The 24,465-nt window shown below is 36.2% G+C and overlaps 3 protein-coding genes and 1 pseudogene across 5 annotated transcripts; 1 reads left to right on the forward strand and 3 right to left on the reverse strand.

Moving 5' to 3' along the window:
* Window positions 1-687: 687 nt before the first annotated feature.
* LOC140009636 (strigolactones hydrolase CXE15-like) lies at window positions 688-1,790 on the reverse strand (annotated as a pseudogene).
* Window positions 1,791-3,752: 1,962 nt separating this feature from the next.
* LOC140003813 (D-lactate dehydrogenase [cytochrome], mitochondrial-like) lies at window positions 3,753-14,659 on the reverse strand. Of its 3 annotated transcripts, XM_072054716.1 has the most exons (18): window positions 14,202-14,658; window positions 13,947-14,040; window positions 13,694-13,794; window positions 13,569-13,617; window positions 13,286-13,378; window positions 12,523-12,637; window positions 11,648-11,708; window positions 10,375-10,411; window positions 10,242-10,303; window positions 9,889-9,985; window positions 8,466-8,540; window positions 7,382-7,490; window positions 6,899-7,008; window positions 5,828-5,890; window positions 5,400-5,479; window positions 5,176-5,306; window positions 4,420-4,463; window positions 3,753-4,164 (listed from the first exon to the last, which is right to left on the reverse strand). In XM_072054716.1, the coding sequence occupies exons 1-18, from the start codon at window positions 14,483-14,485 to the stop codon at window positions 4,045-4,047; spliced, it is 1,725 nt and encodes a 574-aa protein (XP_071910817.1). In that variant the 5' UTR covers window positions 14,486-14,658; the 3' UTR covers window positions 3,753-4,044. The 3 variants fall into 3 exon arrangements, 2 of the variants coding, with proteins under 2 accessions (XP_071910817.1, XP_071910818.1); XR_011816809.1 differs by lacking the exon at window positions 5,400-5,479 and having other exon boundaries at window positions 5,176-5,342; window positions 14,202-14,657; XM_072054717.1 differs by lacking the exon at window positions 10,375-10,411 and having other exon boundaries at window positions 12,519-12,637; window positions 14,202-14,659.
* A 991-nt stretch (window positions 14,660-15,650) lies between these two features.
* On the reverse strand, window positions 15,651-19,081 carry LOC140009394 (probable E3 ubiquitin-protein ligase BAH1-like). The gene is made up of 6 exons (XM_072054718.1): window positions 18,485-19,081; window positions 17,561-17,805; window positions 17,183-17,431; window positions 16,943-17,080; window positions 16,077-16,135; window positions 15,651-15,996 (listed from the first exon to the last, which is right to left on the reverse strand). Exons 1-6 carry the CDS (start codon window positions 18,786-18,788, stop codon window positions 15,891-15,893), a joined length of 1,101 nt encoding a protein of 366 aa, XP_071910819.1. The 5' UTR covers window positions 18,789-19,081; the 3' UTR covers window positions 15,651-15,890.
* Window positions 19,082-19,374: 293 nt separating this feature from the next.
* LOC113693565 (uncharacterized) lies at window positions 19,375-22,058 on the forward strand. Its single transcript, XM_027212097.2, has 2 exons — window positions 19,375-19,529; window positions 21,061-22,058. The coding sequence occupies exon 2, from the start codon at window positions 21,072-21,074 to the stop codon at window positions 21,822-21,824; it is 753 nt and encodes a 250-aa protein (XP_027067898.2). The 5' UTR covers window positions 19,375-19,529; window positions 21,061-21,071; the 3' UTR covers window positions 21,825-22,058.
* Window positions 22,059-24,465: the final 2,407 nt, after the last annotated feature.

Here is a 24,465-nt window from a genome sequence, read left to right on the forward strand (position 1 = left end):
ACTCCTACCTCGTCGTTTACTATTGATACCACTCAACTCTGTACTGCTACTAAATAAAATTAAATGAATAATTTCTTGACTATGATGGATTTGGATCCACCTTTTCCAAAACATGTGGTGGTGGTGTTAATCTTAATTACAGTCTAGTGGTAAGCTAAATTTGGTTTCTCGCACAAGTTAAAGGATTAATAGCTCTGAGATTCAGCTTACAATTAGCATCTTGGTTCTGCAATTTCCTTCCTTTGAAAAATGAAGATTGGACCCCATAAAATTTTATACTTTCTGGTCTCAATTCGAATCCCATCTGAATTAGCAAGTAATACTAGTGTTCAGCTTCTTCTTTTTTCTTTTCTTCTTTTTTCGTGTAACTTGTACCACTATACGAGCTATTGCTACAATTCAACTAAACTAACAAAAAATTTGACTTTTCTTCGATAGATTCTCTCCCAATTTTTCATGATACGCATCTAAAAATATGACATGTACCTTCATTCACTTGAAAAGGGACATGATGATTTTAAATTTAGCTAATCCTAATGCTTATTAATACTAAAAGTAAACAGGTTGCAAAAATTTGCACGATCAGTGCGAAACAAACGCTTCCTACTAAAACTGATGAAGTTTCAATTGAAGGAGCGGAAAAGAAAAGCATAATTTTTGGTTTATGGACATTATACCCGTCCAAACTCCAAAGCCTCCAAATCTAATAGTGGTTTAGGAAGCCACTCTACTTCAGTTCAGACTTGGTTCTCATCGTTCCACCAAAGAATGGAGATATGAGCACGTAACCTCATACACGAACCGGGGCTAACTCCGGCGAACCGGGCCCCAGCTGAACGGCCAAATGGTGAGCCATGTTGCCACCGGATGAGTCGCCAATTATATAAATCCGGTCAAAGTCAACCTCCTGATCATGCAACCGCGCATCATGACCAGGAGGACTCTCTGAGATTGCCTGAACTCATGGTTCGCCATCACGGGTCGCAGTAGCGTCGCGGTTTTGATTGTTTCACATCCGTCGCGGCATATCGGTTGAATATCGGGTGATATGTACATTATAACACATGAAAGTTTCTAAAAATTTTGAAATAATTATTAAAATTAGAAAATACTAAAAAAAACACAATTTAAAAAAATATCGGAGTCGACTCCGAATTGACTCGAATATATCGGCCGATATCATGCATCACGGATTCAAATCGGTCAATATTGGCCGAGTCAGAACGAGTCGTCGCGGATACGGTGATATCCGTGATTCGGGGATTGATATCGTACCGGTCCCCTCTATTCCAGTTAAGACTCGGCCGATACGTATCGGTATCGGCCGATATGGCGAACCATCTGAACTTGAAGCTACTTGAGAGAAGTTAGCGCATCGTCCATTGACGCAGGAAGCCTATTGCTCCGGGGCCAACATGTAGGCCGGAGCGACTACTAATGCTTGTAGCCCAGAAGCTAGGCGTAGGCGGGCGTTATGACTGTTGGGCCACATACGCGAGGCTACACAGAAGCCCACACCGTGAAGGAAGTAAACAACGGGCAGTTTTGTGGAAGGAGCGGATGTGCTTAATTGCAGGGTTACAGAGGCGGAGATAGAGGTTGTTCTGGTGGTCGAATTCACAATCTTTCCAGACGACAGAGCCGTGGTCGTGAATTGGGATGTTGAAGTTTATGTCATTAGCCCGGAAAATTGAACCATCACTATAGACTGCTAAAACACCGTGGATGTTTTCCACTGCTACTTTAGGAAGTGACCCCCATTTCTGAATCTGTGTGCGCGCAAGACCGTGAGTGTTGTGCAATTAAAGTGTCTGCTGTGTAGAAAATGGAGCACTGGCGAAGCAAATGAGCCATATATATAGGCAGGGGATCCAAAAGAGTGGAAGTAGGGAGAGGGAGGGGGCGGGGCGAACCTGCCAATTTGTACGTCAAGGACAATTTACAGCGGATAATCCCCCTGCCGAGTGCCGACTCAGCCTACTTAAGTACTAAGTACTAACACTCAAAATCACTACCATTCCATCAATTATTTTTCTTTCTTTCATTCTTGTTTTTTCACTTTCGAATGACTACTGGTATTGCCTCGCTTCTGCAAATGTCTCTGCAAACGTGACATTGTCAAACTAAACTGGCAGCAGCAGGAGTTTATGTGGTATCGAAAATTACATGAACTTGGTCACTGCTCACAACTTCTGAGCATGTAATGTTGTTCATACACTAATGTTCTATCGGAATTTCAGCAAACCTTATCCATATTCACAACTTCTGCAAATCTCTCTACATATCGGACAAGCAGTTAAAACACCTGTGCCCACCACCACTACCCCCCCCCCCCCCCCCAACAAAAAAAAGAGGGTGCAAATTAAACCGGCTAAGTATTAAAAGAGTAGGAACACATGACCGGGTTCGAGGCGTGAGAATCGGAGAGTTTTGGAAACTATTGCATGGGTCTACAGCAGGGCAGCGATAGTTCTATTCCAATAACTCTACACGAGCTAAGCTCAATTCGAACGATTTCGAAACATACTCAGGTTGCAGTGGACAAATCATGATCACAATTGGTTCGAAAAAGTTTTTGCCCCTTGCTAGGAATGCGTAGATAGCTTGGTCTTTAGTCGTCTTGTTACTGCCTGTTAGTGTTACTAGCTAGTATTGAAGCACTTCTTAGGACAAGAATATGTGCTAATACATTGAGTACTAGAAATTAATACATATCCAATAGAAAAAGCCCAAAATAAAGTAAAGGAGATTAAAATAGAAAAAGCATGCATCATCACTGGAGTAGTCACACTAACTGGATTTTTTTATTGGGATTGACCCAGCTTTCGCTCAACCATTTACCGCGTTACAAGTTTATGCCCGGCTGACATGTCTTGTCTTTCTGGTTTGAATTTTACAAATCTCCATCATTTGACGGCCAGCTTCAATTTTCTAGTCAGCGCCCGAATCCAAGGTTTTGGAGGATGCATAAAAATTGAGTATAAGAAAGGGAGTCCGCCCGCCTACAACACCACTATAAATCACGATATTCCTAAATGATAAAACGACACAAATATAATAATCTTTAAAATTAAGAAGATGAATCATTCTTTAGTTTGTTTTTAGAAATTCAATGCTTAGTATAAGATTTTTCACAAGAAAAGCAATAGACATAAAAATGACAATCTTTCATATCAAGGAGATGGTAATTCTTTAGTTTATTTCTATCGTTTTAATCATATGTTGCTGAATACTTATAAAATTTTTCGTTAGAAAGGGGACAAGATCACCTCCTAAACCTTTTATTAGAGAAAGCTTTTATGCATTGCCACTAATAGAACATAAGTAATGAAATGGTCTTGTACTTAATTGCAATGGGATGGGATATGTTGGACATCGTCTTCGAATTATGTTTCAATCCAGCTGCATTTCCTTCATGGATGGCGTACCAGGTATCCCTAATACTACTAATACTCAATCCAGCTGCATTTCTTCTGAATTTGTATAATTCAGTCTCGTAGGTCAATTGTACAACTGTTCAATGCACATTAGTAAAACGCAGAGTCATACATTTTTCTTTTGATCTAAACTATTCTTAATGCACATTAGTCTCAATCTAAACTATTCTTTTGATCGAGAAAAATGTACGACCATGCATTTTACTATTTTGCATTGATTCAATTGCAAACTATATTTTGAGAAAATTGGATTGAATGATAAAATGGGAGAAATTGTAAGTAGAGGGCTTTAAACTTATAAAAAAGAAAAACCCAAAAAAAAAAAATTTATTCTTTACTCGTTTCACCTTGTCTTCGAACCATGCTTGTATCTTGTTTTATTTAATTTTTCACCCTGGTTACTGACAGACAGTTTCCTATTCCTTTCTCCTTTGCTTTAATGCCAAGTAATATTCACCATATGGGCTGCCCTCTTACATGCAATCATACAATGAGAGAGCTTTCTTAGCAACACTACCAACAACACAGATTGGGAAGAAATGATGTTCCCACGGTCATCTAACAAACCATCATATGTCATGTCAGTTGTTGTGGGGAGAGAGCTCCTTCAAAAACACACATGAGGAGGAATGAGTTTCCCAGGGTTCATGATGTTGTTAGGATCTAAAGCACCTTTAATCTTTTTCATTGTCCTCAGAGCCTCCATTCCAAGTTCTTCTTCAAGATACTGTAACCAAACGATTGAACAATCAATTTAAAGTCATATTAAAACTGTCATGTCACTGCAAATCACCCTATCGATGCATATCAAAAAATAGAGTAAATCAAGTCCAGCAATCTTGTTAGATTATTAACCTCGATGCATTTTAATGCCCATGGCAATACCGTACCTTTGTCAGCACATCATAAAGGTTATCATCCTAAACTTTCCTGGTTTGTCATGTGTACACTCAAACAATCAACAATATTATATTTCACATACCTTCACCTTCCCAGTCCCAACACCGTGTTCTCCGGTACATGTTCCTGCCCATCACAAGATCAAGACACATCAAGCAATATTAGGGTCCTTAGAAATCATTCCACCATTATTTCTCAACTGCAGCACACTACAGTGCTTAGAGGAACTCCGGTCAAAGCATTACATCAGCGGTACAAGCAGCATATAAAGAACTTCAAAAAAAAAAAAAAAAAAGAGGCAACAAACTAATATGCCTACACTTCAATTGAAAACAAAAACAACTAAAGCATTCAGGTGATTCTCAAAGATTTCATGACAGATGACGGTAATGATGCGAACAGTTACCACCACACAAGAAACTCCAAACAGTCATCTTATTGTAGTTGAACAAAACATATAAAGGCAGGCCCGCACAAAATTTTCCCACAACAAGGGATCCTGAAAAGTTCAACTCATCCAGCAAAGCAATGGAAAATTATGCATATACTCAAAAGGAACATTAACTTTCATGGTATAGAAGATCTAAGTATGTATGAAAGGTGTGGATAAGCTGATTGAAACACAAGTTGTCTAGAGCATCACGTATGTACCAACATCTCCCATGTGTGACATGAGTGCCAAAAGAAAGAAATGTCTAGATTACCTGGCTCTACGGTAGTTAAAACACACTTGTATGACAGATGAATAGCACGTGCCAAGAATATGAAAGAAGAACTCTACCATCATCAGGTATGTCAAAAGGGAGAAAATTTCATTGAAGTTGGATATATTTCATACCATCCATGGATAAAGCAGCATGGACTATAAAATGGTTTAACCTCTCTGCTTCCGTTCTCTGTTCCTCTTGCTTGGGGTCAAATAGGACCAATGTGTGGAAGTTCCCATCACCAGCATGAGCAATAACTGTGCTGTTGAGAAGAGCAATCAAGGCTAGCATTCAGAGCCTGGAAACCAAAATACAATAATTTACCTCAAGTTTGAATTGTTTAGATGAATTATACCACACAAGTGGTGAAGCATCAATCTCTTGTTTGGAAACAGATATTAATTCAGCTAGACGTGATAAAGGAACACAAACATCCTGCAAGGAACAAGATGTGATAAGAATTTTCTAGTAGATTAAAAACTGCAAAAGCTATTGTCTCTAACAAGATGCAATTGCAGTCGGGTTCTAGAACCTACAAACAAGGAAATGCAGCCTATATAAATGATGATATTCATCATGCACTAAAAGTGATCGAGGGGCATGCTTAAGACGTACATGATCAAAGGGCATGATGACACTTCAAAAGTTGCAAGGGAGGAAAAGATTGTAGGAGAGAATCTCTTTATTAACTAATTCATAGAAATCACGAAACAGCACAAAGCTATAGATGAAATATGACAAGCCATATGATACAGTTGACACATACACAAAATGTAAACTCACTGTTATCATTGCTTCATAATTAGGCTCCATTGCGAAGCATGCCCAGAGCGCCTCCTTTCTTATCTACATGGAAGAACATATAAATTTAGCAACAGCTGCTTAACTTCTTAATTGCAAAGTTACTATTTTAAACTTCTGAAAATCAGCTTCTGCAACAAAGTTAACCATTCTTCAGCAAGCAGTCTTCCATGCAAAGGGGATTCTGACAGTTACAAGCAATTTGATACTGAATATAGCTCTAAAATTGCTCTCTTCAGCACCTCCAAAATCCACCATCCTCGAACTTTAAGACTTGTCCAACGAAATTTAATGAGGGCTTCTAGAACATCCCTCATAAATTATTTAATTCTTCTTGCATAGATGCCATGAGATAAAAAATGAAGCACTAAAGATCTAACAATAGTCTAGAAACTGAATACAAATTATAGTAATCTCCTCTCAAAATGTTCCTTCCATACCTTTGCCAACCACTCCCCAATTCGAGCAATAGATGGATTTTTTTTTTTTGGTAACGTCCCACCCCTTGGTAATGCTTCTAGTACAGTGCTCCATAAGTTCAAAGAAATTCATTACATTCACAAGGATCCAATACAGTCATCCTACTTGCATCAACTATTTTCTCTCCCAAGACACAGGTAGAGGTCACAGAAGTTAATTTTCAGTACCCAAAAATAAAAAAACAGACGAATATTAACCAGTATGGTTGTGTTTCTCAATGTAAACATTTTTTGCATGTTTATGTGTGTGCGTGTCTGTGTGTGTGTGTGTGTGTGTGTGAGAGAGAGAGAGAGAGAGAGAGAGTGAGTGAGTTAGTCAAACAAACTGCTTAGGAGACTGAATTCACTCTTATTCTGTAACTAGAGCCAAGAAGCTGCAGATGATGATATATTAGTAATCTGGCACCTTGTCCTATCTCATCGTCAAAGTTATATAGGAGGATACAAATTGAGAGTTAATTATCCTAAAGAGAAATAATTTCATACAAAACATGATGAAACCCAACTCAGAAAACATTCAAGGAAAAGGAACATAGAAGAGGAATTCAAGATCAAAAAATTTTCAACTACATACCTTCCAGAGTTCCTTTTTGGCTTCAGGGTCTTCAGCAAAAACAAAATCGGAGCCGTTGTGCTCAGAAGCTATCTTCTGGACTATCAGTGTTTGCTCAAGTGAATATGCTTCTGATTGAAGCCAAATAATGAACAATAATTAGCAACCAAGACAGTTGAAAAGATAAACTTGAGTTAAAAAAGGGCAATGGATATATGTGTGGCATCTAACAAGTATTCTTAAACCAACATCCTCTCATACTAAAGGCCTTAGATGATGCATGCAATTAGTCTCACAGACCAATTAAATTTCATCCCTCACCAAACATGCCATACGGCAACCTATCCATCCGCTTAGTCACAAGTTTGTCACTAGTACCCAAAATACTAGTGAGAGAAATAGCACTTAATCCACACACAACAGCTCAAGTAAATCATGTGGATTGAGCAATAAGTAACACGCATGACAAAACCATTAGCAACTATTAGCAGAACCACATTTCACCTGTGCCAACAAATTCAAACATCAAAGTTGGAACTTCTGGTAAAGTTTTCCCATTAGCAAGGTTGATGGCTTTCACTTGAACTTCATCCAAGAGCTCCACCCGTGAAACCTGTTCATAATCATGGAAAGCACAACAAGTGAGAAAAAGGAATAAAGAAGCATTTAGCTGTCATTTTTTTTTAAAAAAAAAAATCTAACTGGATCTCCACATTAATCAAATCAAGCATTGCAAATATCATATAATGAATGGTAACCTAATGGACAGCAATGTGAATATTTGTAATACCACCTTTTGTATGATAGCCATCCAAAACACAAATCCCATACTCAAATCTCACTTTCATATAACACAACATTACTCTACTAGACCTTTTGATCTCAAAACTTGTCCAAGCCTATCTATGCATCGTAATTGTATATGCATCTCAAAGTAGGTTTATGGCCTTGCATCATTAGGAATACTTTTCCACCATTGCTTACAATTGATATTTAAGACTATATTAAGCCTCTAGATTTCCATCAAATTGTATATTTCTGGTGTGAAGTAAACATTCGTCACTGGCAATGCTAGTAGTATTCTGACTAGCTCTAATCACTCTTAGTACTGTTCAGATGATTGAGCCTCAGAGCTTCTGGAAACTAGTGTAGGAGATAACCCTGACGAACAGTCGTGAACAAGATTTTCATAATGATGTAGACATATAAAATACTTCATATAGGAAAGTCATGTACATCACACAATTGGCACTAAATTACGTTAAATTCGTATACATATAGATAAGTAGGTATATATTCCACAGATGACTAGAACAAAATTTAGAGTGACATCATAAGTAATTTGTGAGTCATCATAATAGAGTACCATATAATATTAATAATAAAAAAACCACAAACAAAAGATACATGCGCTGAAGTTGTTGAATTGAAAACTATATCAAAAACTACAAGCTCATAATGAAGGATGCTGTAGCTAATACAGATTTCACACTAACAAATAGGAAAAGGTTAAGATACAAACCACAGTGCAAATCTCAAAAAGTAAAGACAAAAACTCAAAAAGAGATTAGAGGACCAGCTTCTCAACCTGTATACCAGACAACATAGTGGCAATAGCAACATCAGCTGCATCTTTAATCGTTGGGAAGTTACACATTGCAACCTGTGTATTGATCATCATTTACAAGAAAAAAGCAAGATAAAGTGAAAATGTTTGAACAATAAAGCAACCCTATCACTTCGTAGGAATATTGTCTGATAAGATATCAGTATTTTGACTTGAGAAAAGTTTAAACTTTCAAAAAATAGTAGCACCAAGACATTACAATCTGATGTCATCTGAATGAGGGATCCAATGCAACTGCAGTTATATCAAATCAATTTGTAAATCATACAGAGAATAAACTGCTATAAATCTAGATGTCCAAAAAGGAGTTAGTTTGGATACGGGATTAGGCCCAATGGACTAAAGTTTGAGTATTATGGTATTCTTTATTTTGCAGTACCATGCAATAATATCTAAAATCCTTTGCACTAAGAATGATCAGGGTAGATCATAATACTCTATTTGGTTCTTTGAGACTTGAAACCTCAGTCCCACCATTCATTTGAAATACTATTATCTCCTTGTCACTTAAACTAACAATGTTGTGTTTGTAATCCACCTCATCAGGCATTGGAGTGTATGGGCTGACTACTTGTGGGGGAATTTGAAACTAGCTTGCTGATATGTTTCATGTTTCTTCAGGTATACAGATCCTGGTTTTCACATTAATCAATTTATTTCAGACAACCAAAATGTCCGTTTTGATAATGGCATAAAACTTTATTTTCTTTTGACACCATGATAATCAGGTGCTCAGTACTACTCACATGCCTGCTGACAAACAGGAAAATTTGGAATGGAAGTGAGATGTTCTAATGGGTTTAGGTTGAATTGCCTTGGAAAGTTTGTAATATAGCTCAAGGGTATGCCACCTTACCTAACAAATTACAGATATCTATGAAATGTAGGTGGGGTAAAGTATAACCCTCAAGTGAGATTAAAAGTTCAGGAAAAAAGAGAAAAGAAAAAGTGCTCCTGTTATTAAAGCACTGGCCACAGCCAAAAGATGAGACAACCACAAAATGTGCATGTCAAAACCTAGTGCCAGCACTGTGATTGCTTCAAATATCTATCGGACAACAGACCTCACAAAGACCATCTCAAGCTTAATCTAAATTACTTCATTGCATCTGTTATTCTATATCTTCCTTATGAACAAAAAAGGCATTTCTGCTCCTTATCCGAAAATATTAGATCAGAGGGGGGATGTCTATAAGTTTTGCTATTTCTCTATATTTTTTAGCCTGATGTAGCTATATGATAAATTGCATAACAATCTGCATGAGCTGACAAGTAGCTGTATTAATTTTTAATAAATTTAACTATGCAATAAGACAAGTTATACTATTAAATATTGGATCAAAACTAATTCCCTAAAATTGAGCTGAAAGAAAAGTGAAAATACCACTGAATACTGAGGGATTTTCTGGAGACGTAAGGTAACTTCTGTTATAACGCCCAAGGTTCCTTCACTCCCAATTAACAAGCGGGTAAGATCGTACCTGGGTAGACATTTCAAAGTTAACTAGCGTAGTTAACCAAATAGCAATCAAGATTCGTATTATTCCTTTTTTGACCACTCTGACCAATTAAAGATGATGCTAATAAACAATCAAAAATTGCAATTCCAGCTGCAAATGCTTTCACGTTTTAAATGTGAAACTGATGCTACCAAAACTGAACCACATTTCAATCACAAACTAATGCTTCCAAAACCACACCACAAACTTCACAAATTTAAGTAGAAACAAGACCCACCCTGCAGCACTTTTCCTGGCACGAGATGCTGTCTTGACGATCTCCCCATTAGCTAGAACAACCTGAAAGAAAAGAAAATTTTAAAGTGTGATTTTTGCAGAAGATAATAGAATCTGACAAGGACATAGCAAACCTTAAGGCTTATGACATTATCGCGCATAGTCCCATACCTACATGCTTCAAATGAAACTGTTAATTAAAATCCAATTGGTATTATAAAATTTTAAACCCTGCACAGCTATTCTTAACATGACCCAATCAAGTAGTAAATACTTATCCTTTCTTTTTGAAATTGCAAAATTAAAATAATCAGATAGATAAAGCAACAAAATGTTTTGCGAAGGCTTTTTTTATTTTGTTTCCAGTTTCTGGTAACATGTCCCTTCATTAAAACTCATCAATGACACATAGTAAATGATGAGCACATGCTCCACTTAAAATGACATCTAGTAAATGATGAGCACACACTCCACTTAAAGCTACATCTTCGAATGCCAAGTGCCAATGCATCAGTCAGATGATATTACTCAACTCCATGTCATTCCTTAAATGAACATTATACCACGTAGCATCGTGATGACTTAGTTTAAGTCCATTTAGCTGGATAAGATCTCCCGTAGTATTTAGTTTAAGTCCATTTAGCTAGATAAGATCTCCATGGTAATTCGCACTTGATGGGTTACCAAGTTTTCACGACCCATTAGCATATTTAAAAAAAAAAAAAAGAGTATAAAGTTTAAGAGATAAAGACTACTTTTGAAGCGTACACCACCATATTAATCAAACATAGAGGCAAAGAAATGCAAATAAACCATGAACTGAGGGAACTCAATGTTACATCTACATAAATATAATAAGCATTCAGGAAACTCTTTCACATATATAACAGTATGATATTTGACCACTATTGCCAGCACAAACCAAACAAACTCCATCTTAGGGTAACCAGTTAGCCAAAGCATTCTGCTAATAATAGATGGACAGAAGAGAGGAAAGATACTCCTAACATGCATCAAGTGTCCCACTTCAAGAGGACCCGACAACCCTATAAGGCCATCATTTACAAGTTTTAGTTTTTGCAACAAAAGCTAATGATATGAGCACGCCAATATGATACAGCTTGTACTTAGTTTCCTTTATTTGTCAGTTTGACAATCTATCAACTGAAAACCAGTTCATTACATTAGACTTATCCTGCACAAAGAATGTGATGGTAGCAAAAAGCTTAGTAGAAAAACACATCACCCAAAAGCAAAAATGTCCTATTTTACCAAATCCTGGTTAATAAGAAGGATTGTTACAATTAGCTTAATTTCTGCCAGATAAAACCTAGTAGGATCAATGACACATTTGGATCTATAGCATAAAATGTTGCAATACACATAGAAAGGTAATGAAAGAACAACCTCACAGCTAAAGATCCAGAGCAACGAGTAGCACACATCCCACCAATGGTAGCTCCAGGCCCTGCCGATTGAAATAGGAAAAGAAGATAAAATCCAAATGAATCTGATAAGGAAGAACAGAAGGTAGAACAAGGAAACAGACAGACAGACAGACAGAAAAGATGAAAATAACAAATCTAAGCAATAGAACAGTTTACTGCTACCAAATTGTGAGCCTTATAATAGTCATCATCTATCTTCAGCTAAACGTGGTTAGCTAAGAATTTTTTTTCCAAAGACAAAAGTTCTTATTGACAAGCATTATTATCATCTGTAAAGCCTATGAGAAATAATCAATTACAAGCAACAAATGCATTGGAAAACGGCTAGAGTACTGAACGTCATGTAGGATGGCTTTACAGGATGTAGGCAGGTCAGTTCATAGGATTTTTTTCCCCTTTGGCTGCAGTCAGAATTGATCACCTCAATTTTGCATTCCTTCTGTTTAACACTGCGAATTGAGCTTACAGCTCTTAAATCTCACTATTGTGACGAGGACAATTTCATAAGAAGCACGAGATAGTATTGCTCTGTGGATAGACATTCAACTACTAAAATGCTTTTGTCATTCACAACACAACCATAGTAGAAAAATTCAATTTTTCTAAATTGAAAATGATTCATGTTGCTTTCTAAAGCTTGTTTTAAGAACTACACCATATAATTTTCCATGCAATGCCTAATACTTCTATCTGTCCAAATAATAAAATTAGTAAATATTTGGAGCTTATGTTCCAAGACTGCTATGCAGATCATAGCCTAAGAACTAAAGAGAAAATGAATTAGAGACAGAAACAATTTCCTGAGTATCAAATGAAAGGTATATCATTACCAACCAGGATCAAGAGGAAAGAATAGACCATAAGGCTCCAGGTACTCATTGAGTTCCATCCACCCAATTCCAGGTTCAACAACAACGTCCATGTCCTCAATATTTAAGGCTTTAACATGCTTCATAAACATATGATGGTTCAAAATTAGAAACAAGAATAAATGTGACCTAAAATTCAATTACCATTGAGTAACTTAAACAAAATGCAATTCTGCACGTGGCACAAGTTTTGAAAGTGAATACATATTATGGGAAAAATGAAGTGCACAACAGGAGAACATCAAACCAAAGGAAGGAGAATGACAACTTGACCATCAACCAACACAGAGAAGAGAATTTTGGTTATGGTAAAGCCAAAGACTCAAAGGCAAGAGTCAGCTCCAAGCAGAGGCTTAAAAGATAGAAGCGCATTTGCCAACTAGTCATCCATTTTGTCACAAAAACTAATTATTAAAATCCGTGCAATAAGAACTTTTACTAGGCATATACATGCATATGATTTATGCCCATCAAGTTAACAATCACTGCCATTATTAACTGAAAAAGAAAGAAAAACAATTAGTACCCAAATAGGATCATCCTGGTGTAGGATTCATATTCCGTTCTATCAGGGTAAGGAATCTTCTCAAGCAACCCACTACTAGTCACACACCACAGGAAGAAAATCTTTCAAATCCTGTCCCCCCCCCCTTCCACCTTCATTTTCGCAAGGTTGAATATGTACAGAAAGTTGGCATAAATTAATGCACCAAGTATGCAACTCGTACATTCATCTGAGTCATGTCGATGCAAACACCCCCATTAGGAGACAAGGTGTGACCTTCAATTGATGTTGCTCCACCATAGGGCACAATGGGAACCTACTTTTCACCACGACAAAGAATACAGTCAAATAAAAGGTTAACTACCTTGAGATGGTCAAAACATCTAAGGTATGAAAACATGAAAAAACAAAGTTATCTTAGGCCTTATACTTCCATAGAAATAAAAGTGTTGTAAGGAAAAAAAATGAGAGAATTATAGAAATCATATAATCTCATAGAAAGAGACCTTATGATCGTTACAAGATTTGACTATCTTAGAAACTTCTTCTGACGACCTGCAAATGATACAAGATTATAATGCAAATAGAAGACTAAAAACTCAGATTGTAAGCCAAGTTAGAAGTCATTCACCTCGGATACACTACCACATCAGGGACATTTACTGCTTTGTGAAAACTATGCTGCGGCGTCCCATGAAAGTATCTCTCCTCATAATCCATGGTTATATTATCCTGTATCATGAGCTGTATTATAACTGCTCTCCTAATTCCAGCAAACTACCAATCTGAGCAACACAGCCTCCTTCAACTATAACCACAGGTTATCTATACTTCCATTTCATTTTCTGAAAGCCCATGGATTTAGCTTTTAGTCCAGAAAATACCTGACAGGTAGCCTTCAATTCATCAATAAGCTCTTGTGGGACTTTCCGGTACGAACCTTTGACCTCATAACCCGTGCTGTCCTTATCCCCAATCCTGACTCAAAGGAAAAAGAAATAAAAGAAGCAATCACACTCAAGAAACCAAATGTGAACCCACAGCACTCCCTATGGAAACTGACAAAGATTCCAACCTAGGAGATTCTCGGTATGAAAATACTGAAAAGGATGAAGGAAATGAGTATCGAGTAAAAAGACCTATGATCAATATTTGAGGCATCGCAGAGAGATGGTTTGTTCTGCGATTGGATAAAAACAGCTCCAGCAGAGGCTGCCAAGGCCATGGGAAGTAGAGAATAAGCCCAACTTGACAGGATTCTTGATACATTTCTTTGATGATCAGAGCTGGCAGCCTCGGTAGGGGTGGACAGCAGCAGGGCCCTGCTCTGCTTCTTGAAGATAGAATTCCGAAGGCTGCAACTACCGTAAAAGGATGGTTTGGAAGAAGAACGAAGGCGAGCCAACCACGACCGAAACACCATGCTTCAAGGTTCAAGCCCGACTTGGATTGTAGCAAAAAGTGGGGAATGGGGTTGACTCTAGAAGAAACACAGGATAGGAAAGATTGGATATGTTTCAAACTGGACTCGAAACTTTTAGACTGCAGTGCGGTAGAGAATCTGGAATAGGATTCCAAGTGTTTACGTGACGGCTGCCAATGCCAAAGCAATTAAAATTCTTTAAATTGACGTATCTGTTGATTTCAATAATGTGAATTGAAAATTTATAACCGGTCAGCAAAAACAAAAAAAAAAGAAAATTATAACCAGTAGAGGATGACAGGGTGTCGTCTGTCATAGTGAAAGAAAATTTATGTGAACATTAGAATATCTACTATAACAATATATTTATCATTTCCGTGCTTGTTTTCGTTTTTTTCTTGGTTTTTCCATCTGAGGATGGGATCGTGGGACGTTGTTCCTTTATTTCGTTGCATTTGGGGCTAAGGCGATTGTGGTCCAAAATCTTTATATTTGGTTTGGTTTGGAAAAATATTTCAAAACATCCATTCTAATTGTAAAAATGAATTTTTCGTTTTAATTTTACATCATCGCTTACAAATTCAATCACGTGACTCACATGCAATCTTTTTTCATGTACAAAAAAATCAAATATTACCTGTTTTTGATGACAAAAATGAATATGGGTTAAATTAGATACTACATTTCTAAAGAAAAATATGAATATAATTGGATCCTTCAATTTAGATCCTAACTTTAAAAAATAACAGATAGTTCGCTAGTTGACTTTTTGAATCTAGGATTTTGATCTAGAGGTCACTGATTCATAAATAACAAGTAGTTCGCTAGTTGACTTTTTAGATCTAGAATTTTTATTTAGAGGTCACGGTTTCGATTCCTACGTAGTTACCACGTGTTGCATCGCATTAGCCAAATATCCCTATGTTGACCAAAAAAAAAAAAAAAAAGACCTTTTAACCTTTTTACTCCTGTCACAGTATGTGTCAGCTACAGATGGAAAAAAAATAGACGCGAATTTTATCAGTTCGGTGTGTGTCAATTACCGGACTCATTATCAATGACTTTATCTTGGGTGAACCCAAATTTGATTTTTGGGGGTTCTTCTTCTTTTGTCCGATCTAAGAGCTGTAAAGACTCAATGCAGTAATGGAAAGGAATGCCAAACTTATGGAAGTAATTTGTCGTACTATGCATTTCATTGCAATGATTTTCTTTCTCCGACCAGTTGAAAAAAGAAGTGAACTTGAAATGTTACAATTTCTGGAAAAGAAAAAAACTTGCATAAATTTTCATATCCAGGCTTCCTAGTTCGTCAAAAGCGTCACCAATCCTCCACAAATGCATGTTTACACTTCAGGGTCTAATCAAACATACATATCACCCACTCTAAAACTCGATGATCTTCTCAAAATCCTACCATAAATTTGGTTTGCATATCCCAGTAATCCTTAGATTGCTTCACCATCTCAGCACGTTCAGCACTCAGCCTCTCCTTCCAGTGTTCCTTGCATCTGAAAATGCCATATGCATATTACAATCCGTTGTATGGTTTTTATTCCAAGAAAGCAGTCTCAAAACAAAATTTATTTACCTTTTCTTCAGGAGCAAATCTAATTCTAGCATGTGTATTGAATTAGAATAAACCCCAACCTGCAACAAAATTTTGTTTTTTCAGGGGATCAGGATCACATTGAATGGAACCAATGACAATACTTGTGATACAACTGTCGAGGCTAAGACAACAGAGAACAACAGTCGATTTCAATGAGAAAGCTGAAGGATACAATCAAGCAACAAGGCTGACCATGGCGTTTTTTTATGGCCCTATAGGAAGATTTCACAATAACTGGGGTTCCAGAAGAACTTGTCCTAGCAACATTGACATGGCAAACAGCATATGCGGGGAGTTCGTGAGACTTTTAATGTTTAGGTTCTTGCCTCAAATAGTTTTGAAGGTAAAGACCTATCGTAATGTTTGAGAATTCTCCCAGAAAAGAAAAAAAAAAACACAACAGAAAAGTTTTTGTACCATATCACCTCAAATATGGAAAACTCTAGTATAGAGGCCGCCGAGCAATCCCCAAAATGTCAATTACGAGTTTTAGAATTTGTCTAATTTATTCTTCTATGCATCATAAGGTTAAACACACTCTTAATAATATAGATGAATTACGTGTAGATGCTTATGTAGCTATACATGCTTACTAAATGAAGATCTGCAAAATGCTGTAATCATTTTGATCGACATCACAGTTGCACCGTCTGCTTGGACATGAATTCACGTTGTCCAAAATGGTTTTGTTTGGACAACCAAAGATAGATAGATACGGACCTCCATTTACACAATAGGGAAGCAGATGTTCCCATATCCATATTTATCCCACATTTCTTACGAACTTAAGAAGTTAGAGCAATGATGGTAGGTTTCAAGGCTATAACAAATCAATTTACACTAACCTCCCTGCAGACGGGACATTTTGAATCAGGACGTGCAGCCTTGGGACCTTGGAATATCATCACAGAAGCTGCAGTGCACGCACACAATTTGCAGAAAAGGTGCCCACAACTCAAAGCGTATGGATTGAAAACAATTTCCTGAGTGATAGAAGTACGTCGAGTATTAGCACCTCAACCGAGCTAAGAAACATAAACTTTATAGAATCTTCTTCTAGATTGCAATCGAGTGAAGATTCTCACCAAGCAAATGGGACAAGTCAGATTGTACTCTAACTTCAACAGATCTGACAGCTGCAATGTCATCGTTGCCTCTGCAGTACTCAGTTCATAAGAGACTCGGCTGAAAAGGTCATTGGGACTTCCACCATTTGAACCTGTGAAATTCATATAGAAAGCCCCCAGTTCAATTAACCATGGTGACTGCAGAATCTCTATATGTTCAGTCCTCATCTTAGATTTAAATCTCATGCCATTTGCAGACCTGTGTACCTGTGAGGGGATACCAAATAAAAATGAGAAAGTGAATTGTGATAGAGAAGTATAACATTGAACCTAGTACAACAGAAGTAAACTGGATTGACATGAACATTGATGGATGCAGAACCAATTCATGATTACTTTGTCATATTTCTTAAGGAGCTTCCGGATAGCAAGAGCATTCATAGCGACGTATTCAATTAGCATCCGACCCTCTTGCACCATGACTTGCTCATCATGCTTAAAAAAGTGGCGCAAACGAACAACATATCTTTGCATTCCAGAAGCAATATGAAGATGGAGAAGGCGCCTCACTCTGGAACTGAAGAAGCCTGCTACTTCAGATGCCTCCTTCATTAACTCGGAGAAGAAAATCTGATCACACACTAGAATATTTTCAGAGCACAATAATTAGAATTTTGGCTAAATGAAAGATTGGCTACAAGAAATGGTGCCTATGAAGAAGTAACAACACATCACGGAGCAAAGGTAAAGATATCTGAATAGACAGTGGGAACAGCATGAGACTTGTTGAAACTCATAAGCTTAAATATGTATAGTATGTCCACGACAGTGAGTTTTTTTTTAAAAAAAATAATAACAAACTGAACTGTTATGGCATCAAAAAATGCTGGTAACATAGTCCAATCTGCACTAACATACATAAAAGTAGTCGGATTCATGAGACATTTGCACATACCAGAGAGATATTTTTGCACTTCAATGCTCATGCAGAAAATAAGTCACCAATTACAACCCTTTTTAAAACACGGGGCAGCTAGCTAGCCTAGAAACCAAATAGTACTGAATCCTATATTCAGTTACGACAACAACATACTAGTATAGCAATCACGAACTGCATATCTCAGCCAAAAAAATTCTACCAATTTTGTATTTAATGGATGTGCACCTAAACGTACATAAGAACGGAACAGATATGTATGAATAAGGCTTTTTTTTACCCTCTTACCTTAAATTGTTCATCTTCTTCTTAAAAAAAAAAAAAGAAAGATTAAAAAGGAGGGACTAGGAAGAAGGGATGATTGAGAAAAGTGAAATGCATACATGGGCAGGATTGACACTGGCAAAATGGAGATGACGAGGTAGTAGTAATAGAGGAAGTATCCGCAGGGCTTGCAGGATGATCAGTATCCCCATGGTGGCCCGCAGGAGGATGATGATGAAGATGCTGCTTTTGTTGGTCTTGTTCTTCTTCGGTGTCTAAGGATGATAATGATGGGGATGATCTACTAGTCCGACAGCTTTTGAGGACCTTTTTGAGCCTTTTGTACTCAACGTGGGAGCATTTATCCAAGTGCCTCTCTTGATCTCCATTTAGATACTCCATAAACGTCTCCCCAAACTTCATTTCTTTTGCCCTCAATCAGCCCCAAGAAAACCCACATTCGAGAGAGAAGAAATAACCACCAAATTAGCTGCTGCAGCTGCCTTTGTTGGTTAGTATTTCTTTTCTCCCAACCCTTACCCTGTAATGTTTGTTTCAGTCACTCCTTTTGTTTTGGAATGGAACAACACACAGAGGAGTAAGTAATTGAGTTTGAATATGTGAGGAGGAGAAGCAGGCAGAAGGCAGATGCAGACGCAGGGGATGACGAGAAGAAACCGCACGAGGTCGATTGGATGTGAACGGAGCCGCCGCTTTTTCCGGCTGCGAGGTTGCATGAATTACACGTGTACTTCAAATTCACTCGCAGCTGTTAGCTAACCTTGGGCTCAAGTCCATGCACGATGTTGAAAAAACAATTGGAATCCGGGCAGGACAGAGTCTCAATTGATGGGCCGTAGCCCATGTCAAAGAAAAAACACGGAAACGGCACTCGGTTGGTAGGAAGGATTGAAGGAAGATGCAAATAGTCACATTTGGGTATGAATCCGACCCAGACTAGAGTCAAACGAATTGCGAAAGCGAGTCAAACATACCCTTTTTTTTTTTTCTGCTTTTTACTTTTTTTTGGTTGGGTTGGCTGCTGATTAAAAATACTGGCTTAACAGTTACTTACCCCCCTCTTCCTCTTCTGTTTCTCCGGAGATCTTTCTACCAGGAACAGATTCTCAGGAAGGCTGATTCCGGCGATAAAATTCCGCAAAGGTAAAATAATAATAATAATTTTTTTATTGCTCAGCTTCCCTCTGTTTGATAATTGATATGCATGAATTAGCTAGCTACTTCTACTCACCCCAATACCTTATCACTGCTGGTAGATGTGGTCAGGTCGCAAAATAGCCACTGACCGCTCAGCCTCAAAACTGGGTCGCAGACTTGATAAATGTGACACTGGTCTGAATTTATTAAAGATTTTTAGTGGGTTGCTTTTGATTTCACCTTCTCAAGTAATTCAACGGCTAATTCTATTCACGCGTGAATTCAACATGCTATGATAGATAATAATGTCAACTTTATCTCCATCTAGGATTCTGGGCTTTGGTATTGTGATGAGAAATTTCGATTCTAGGGGGAACGAAGACGAACATAGTCAGGGGAAAGACATAGAAGAGCTGGGCTTTAGACCTAAACTTGGTTTCCCGGGTGCCATCTTTGTGGCTGGAAAGTTTACTTTGTTGTTTAGATTGACGGTTATTGCTTAGACTCGTTGAATTTATCTCCAAAATGATATCAAATGCCAAACCTTTTTTAACTTTCACCCAGATAATAAGCACATTAAAATACCACTATATAATGAAACGTCACTATTTGTGAATCCTTGATTTAAAGTTTCTTAGTTATCTTTTACAAATCTTAGATTGACGGTTAGTAGGGAATCTCACACAGAATTTGCCACTGCTTTACTATGTATACACACATATTTTTGGCTCAAATGCTAAGCTAACTGAAGTGGGGGTCTCTAATCCTCTCTAGTTATGAGAGGACAAGAATGTTGAGCCACCAATTGGATCACTTTTCCTTTTCCTGTCTACATAAGTTTTTGGACTTAGAGTGGAAAGCATGTTAGGATAACATGAGCCACTAATCTCGGAGTCGAAGTAAAAATGGCGACTGCAGTAAGATTTTTTTTTTTTTTTTTTTTTTTATTCTCTTCTCTGTTATGTTTTAAGTTAGGGTAATGAACATTAGATGCTACTCAATGGGCATAAGAAACCTTGGAAACATGTCAAGATGTGCCTTACGTAGATAAGAGAAGGTAATCTCCACAATATATATGGAGTTCAAGCAATGAAAAGAGAATAGATGAACTCATCTACATTGAATCCTTTGCTAACTGAATAATGTCTCATTAGCTTAATTACAGACTTTGCTTTACAGCTTGGTTTCAATATTATAATGGGTTGTTTCTTTCTTAGAATTTAATCTCTTTATCCGTTTCTTCCTGTTTTCCTCTTCCACCAACCCCCCCCCCCCTCTTTTTTGAGCTTGCATGTTTTGCAGAACTTGGTCAGATTTTGGAATTTGTATTGCAGGAATGTGAATTTTTAAACAAATTTGGAACTATTGTATGTGGAGTGGTCTTTCGACATTGATGTTTGTCCTCAACTAATTAGTAGATTGACCACTTAGAAATAAAATCCCAGCTATAACCTATTCGAAAGAAAATCAGAGTTGCAAAGTTTCTACGATCATTTTAAAGATCATACTCATTGTTCTCTGTCTGAGTATTGGATAGGTGTGCTTCCAATGGCAAAGCAGAAACAGCACCAGCTTGTTTCTACGCCTGCAAGGAAGAAAAAGAGGCCAGCTGCTCGAGAAGTGGACTTTGCAAGTGCAGATGGTTGGATGGTTGTCAAGAAGCAAAGAATCACCATTTTGATCCCACCATTGCCAGTGACTCAGCAGTTTACGGTGCCTAATGCAGAAGAAAGCCAACCACAAGTGAGCCTGAGAAACACTATTAATGCCCAGTCAGAGTGTTCAGACAAGACGTACTCCCAGAAGCATTCAGTTTCTCAAAGAGAGAAATCCTGGTCACTGGCTCCTGATAGTGCTATTCCAACTGCTAAAATGGCTCATCCTCCTCGACCCACCCCGTTGTTCCCAAAGCTATCTAATCCAAGACGTTCTATATCTTATGATAATCCACAAATTAGCAATATCAGAGATCAGAAGTCAGTTGGTTTGTTCAGTGCTATGAAAGTGAGGAAACCAGCATTGATATTTGGTGACAGAAAGCCATTGCTGAACAGAAGAATGAGGACTATAAATATTGAGAAAAGGCTTCAAAGGGCTGGCGGTTTAAGCAGTTGGTTGGTCTCATTGGGCCTTGAACGTTTTGTAAAAATTTTTCGGCAGAAGAATGTGAGTAAATTCCAGTTGGCAAATCTGACGATGAAGAAGCTCAAGGATATGGGTGCAGATGCTGTTGGTCCCCGGAGAAAGCTGATGCATGCGATTGACTGCCTCTGCCAACCGTATTGTTTTGAGCGGTTTTGAAATCTATTCATCACGTAGTTGACTATAAAACTGGGAAATGAAACTCACCTGATATGATTACAAGACTACTTGCAGATGCAGTATGTGAAGCATCAAAAGACCTAAACTAAAACAGATTGGGATTACTACTCTGTCTGTACATACTTGTAGATTGGCATCAAGAATTTTGTCTCTTCATTACTTGTGCCGCAGATAAAGTTTATATCTAATAGATGTTGATTTGATTTAGTAGAAGTGAACATCGAAAAGGGAAAGAGAATGAATAGAAGCACCCCCTCCCCCGTCCAAAATGGAGTCAAAAGTTAGATGTGTTTGATGAAACCCTTTTTTATTTTGTAAAACAACGTGTCTCCTCATTCACTCTGGTAATAAGAGTCCTCAGCTTTATGATAGTGTTACGTCTTATTAGAGGTGGCAATTTGTCCCAAGTCTCAATGGGTTATCCATGCCCATGGAGACTTTGGGCGGGATGGGTACTGAAATTTGATATTGGGTTTAAAATGGGACAAATCCCAATGGTACTTATTAATTGATGAAAAATTTTGGGAAATACTTGAGTACCCATTGGATTCAAATGGCAAAGGCTCCGTTTGGATTAGCTATTTTTGGGGGGTATTTTTGAAATATTTTATTGTAGTAGTGTATATGAAAAATTTTTACTATAAAATTTTTTTGAAATATTTGATATACTAATATGGATGGGATGTTTTTTGAATTATTGTATATTACTGTAACATTGTACTTGAAAATTTTATTTTTTGAAAAAATAGCCAATCCAAACGGAGTCTTAGATTCAAAAATTATTTTTAACAATTTTTATAGTCATACCAGCGAATATAATCTAGTAGTCTTCTTAGTCATTATCCACAAGAATTTCCAGCATTTCAGTCAGTTTAGACCTGTCATCCTTGGACAATGATGAGGATAAATATTCAACACCCTGAATACCTTGGCCATCTTGATATATGTTGAAATATGGCTGTATATCTATCTTTTCCTTCATTTGTTAATCCAATTTTTTGTGGGAATCCTGAGTATAAAGCATTTGCATGTTTATTTAATAAAACTAAAAGAAATTTAATAAATCAAAATATTAAAATTATATAAAAAATAAAAAATGAATTAAAGGAAAAAAAATGTAGAAAATAGATTTGGATATTGGGCAGAATCAATCTAAACCCATCCCAAAGTGATCTCGCCCAAGTTAGTCCCAAAACACATATGGGTAAGATTAGACCCAAACTCATATGACTCGATTCCATCTCAAACCCAAGCAAATCCCGCCCATTTTGCCTCCTCCACGTCTTATTATGAGAACTAAGGTGGCGTTTGGTTCGCACATCGGATTCGGATTCGGATTCGGATATCCTGACTTTGGAATGAGGTCATTCATTCCAATACATTTGTTTGGTTCAAGTACCTGGAATGTGTGTCATTACTATAGTTGATGTTTGGTTCGTCGACTCTTTCGGAATGGAATATAATAAATATATTATAAACCACATCGTAAATGATAGTTATTGGCTCTTTGTAAATGGGATATAAGAAATTTTCACTAATTAAATATATTAGTATAAATGTATTAGTAAATTTAGTCTAACTAATTAATAATTTCTATTAGTAAACATGTATAATTATTAAAATAATTGATAATATTATTTATATTACATCAATTAATATATATTATATAATACATATAACTAATAATATTATTATTATAAGTTTGTAACTAATTAAATTAAATATTATATATATAATTAAATATAAATATACAAATGTTATAATATAAATATATAATTATAATTATATAATATATACAAATATTAATTATACAAATATTTTATATAAATATAATATATATTACATATTAAATATAGTTATTATTATATATTATTATATTTAAAATAATAATTATAATTAATATTATATAACTTATTAATATTACATACATGTATATTTTATTATTATATGCACATATAATATACATTTATAAATATACATATATATATTATAAATATATTATTATATAATATTAATAAATTTATAATATATATTATATAGGTATAATTATATTTAACTAAATAATTATAATATATAATTATATAATATAATAATATCATTATTATAAGTTTGTAACTAATTAAATTAAATATTATATATATAATTAATTATAATTATACAAATGTTATAATATAAATATATAATTATAATTATATAATATATAAATATTAATTGTACTAATATTTTATATAAATATTAATTGTACTAATATTTTATATAAATATAATGCATATTAGTATTAAATATAGTTATTATTATATTTAAAATAATAAATATAATTATAGTTATATAATTTATTAATATTATATACATGTATATATTATAATTATATGCACATATAATACACATTTATAAATATACATATATATTATGTGAGAACCCGTAAATTTTTCTAATTTTATCTTATTTATTTTATTTCCTCGCGTGTATTTTTCTTCATTATACCCTACTATTTTGATTTTTCAAAGATTTTATAAGTAAATAGAGTTTTTAAATCATTTACCTAGGTTAAGTTAGTTCATGATAAGTGTGAAGTGTATTATTGACGTGGGACCCGCTAGTGCAGTAAATGCGATATATT

This window comes from Coffea arabica, chromosome 6e (assembly GCF_036785885.1).
Source record: "Coffea arabica cultivar ET-39 chromosome 6e, Coffea Arabica ET-39 HiFi, whole genome shotgun sequence".
Classification (NCBI taxonomy): domain Eukaryota; kingdom Viridiplantae; phylum Streptophyta; class Magnoliopsida; order Gentianales; family Rubiaceae; genus Coffea; species Coffea arabica.

Bases quoted from the DNA above. Each gene is read 5' to 3' on its own strand.
- LOC140003813 (XM_072054716.1), bottom strand. From the start codon at position 14,485: ATGGTGTTTCGGTCGTGGTTGGCTCGCCTTCGTTCTTCTTCCAAACCA. The intron at 9,986-10,241 runs GTGGGTCTTGTT...ATGTCTACCCAG, and splicing joins GCCAGGAAAAGTGCTGCAGG to GTACGATCTTACCCGCTTGT. The intron at 5,307-5,399 runs GTATAATTCATC...TCTTCTCAACAG, and splicing joins GATGCTTCACCACTTGTGTG to CACAGTTATTGCTCATGCTG.
- LOC140009394 (XM_072054718.1), bottom strand. From the start codon at position 18,788: ATGAAGTTTGGGGAGACGTTTATGGAGTATCTAAATGGAGATCAAGAG. The intron at 17,806-18,484 runs GTATGCATTTCA...AAAATATTCTAG, and splicing joins CCAGTGTCAATCCTGCCCAT to TGTGTGATCAGATTTTCTTC. The intron at 17,081-17,182 runs GTGAGAATCTTC...TCTATCACTCAG, and splicing joins TGACTTGTCCCATTTGCTTG to GAAATTGTTTTCAATCCATA.
- LOC113693565 (XM_027212097.2), top strand. From the start codon at position 21,072: ATGGCAAAGCAGAAACAGCACCAGCTTGTTTCTACGCCTGCAAGGAAG.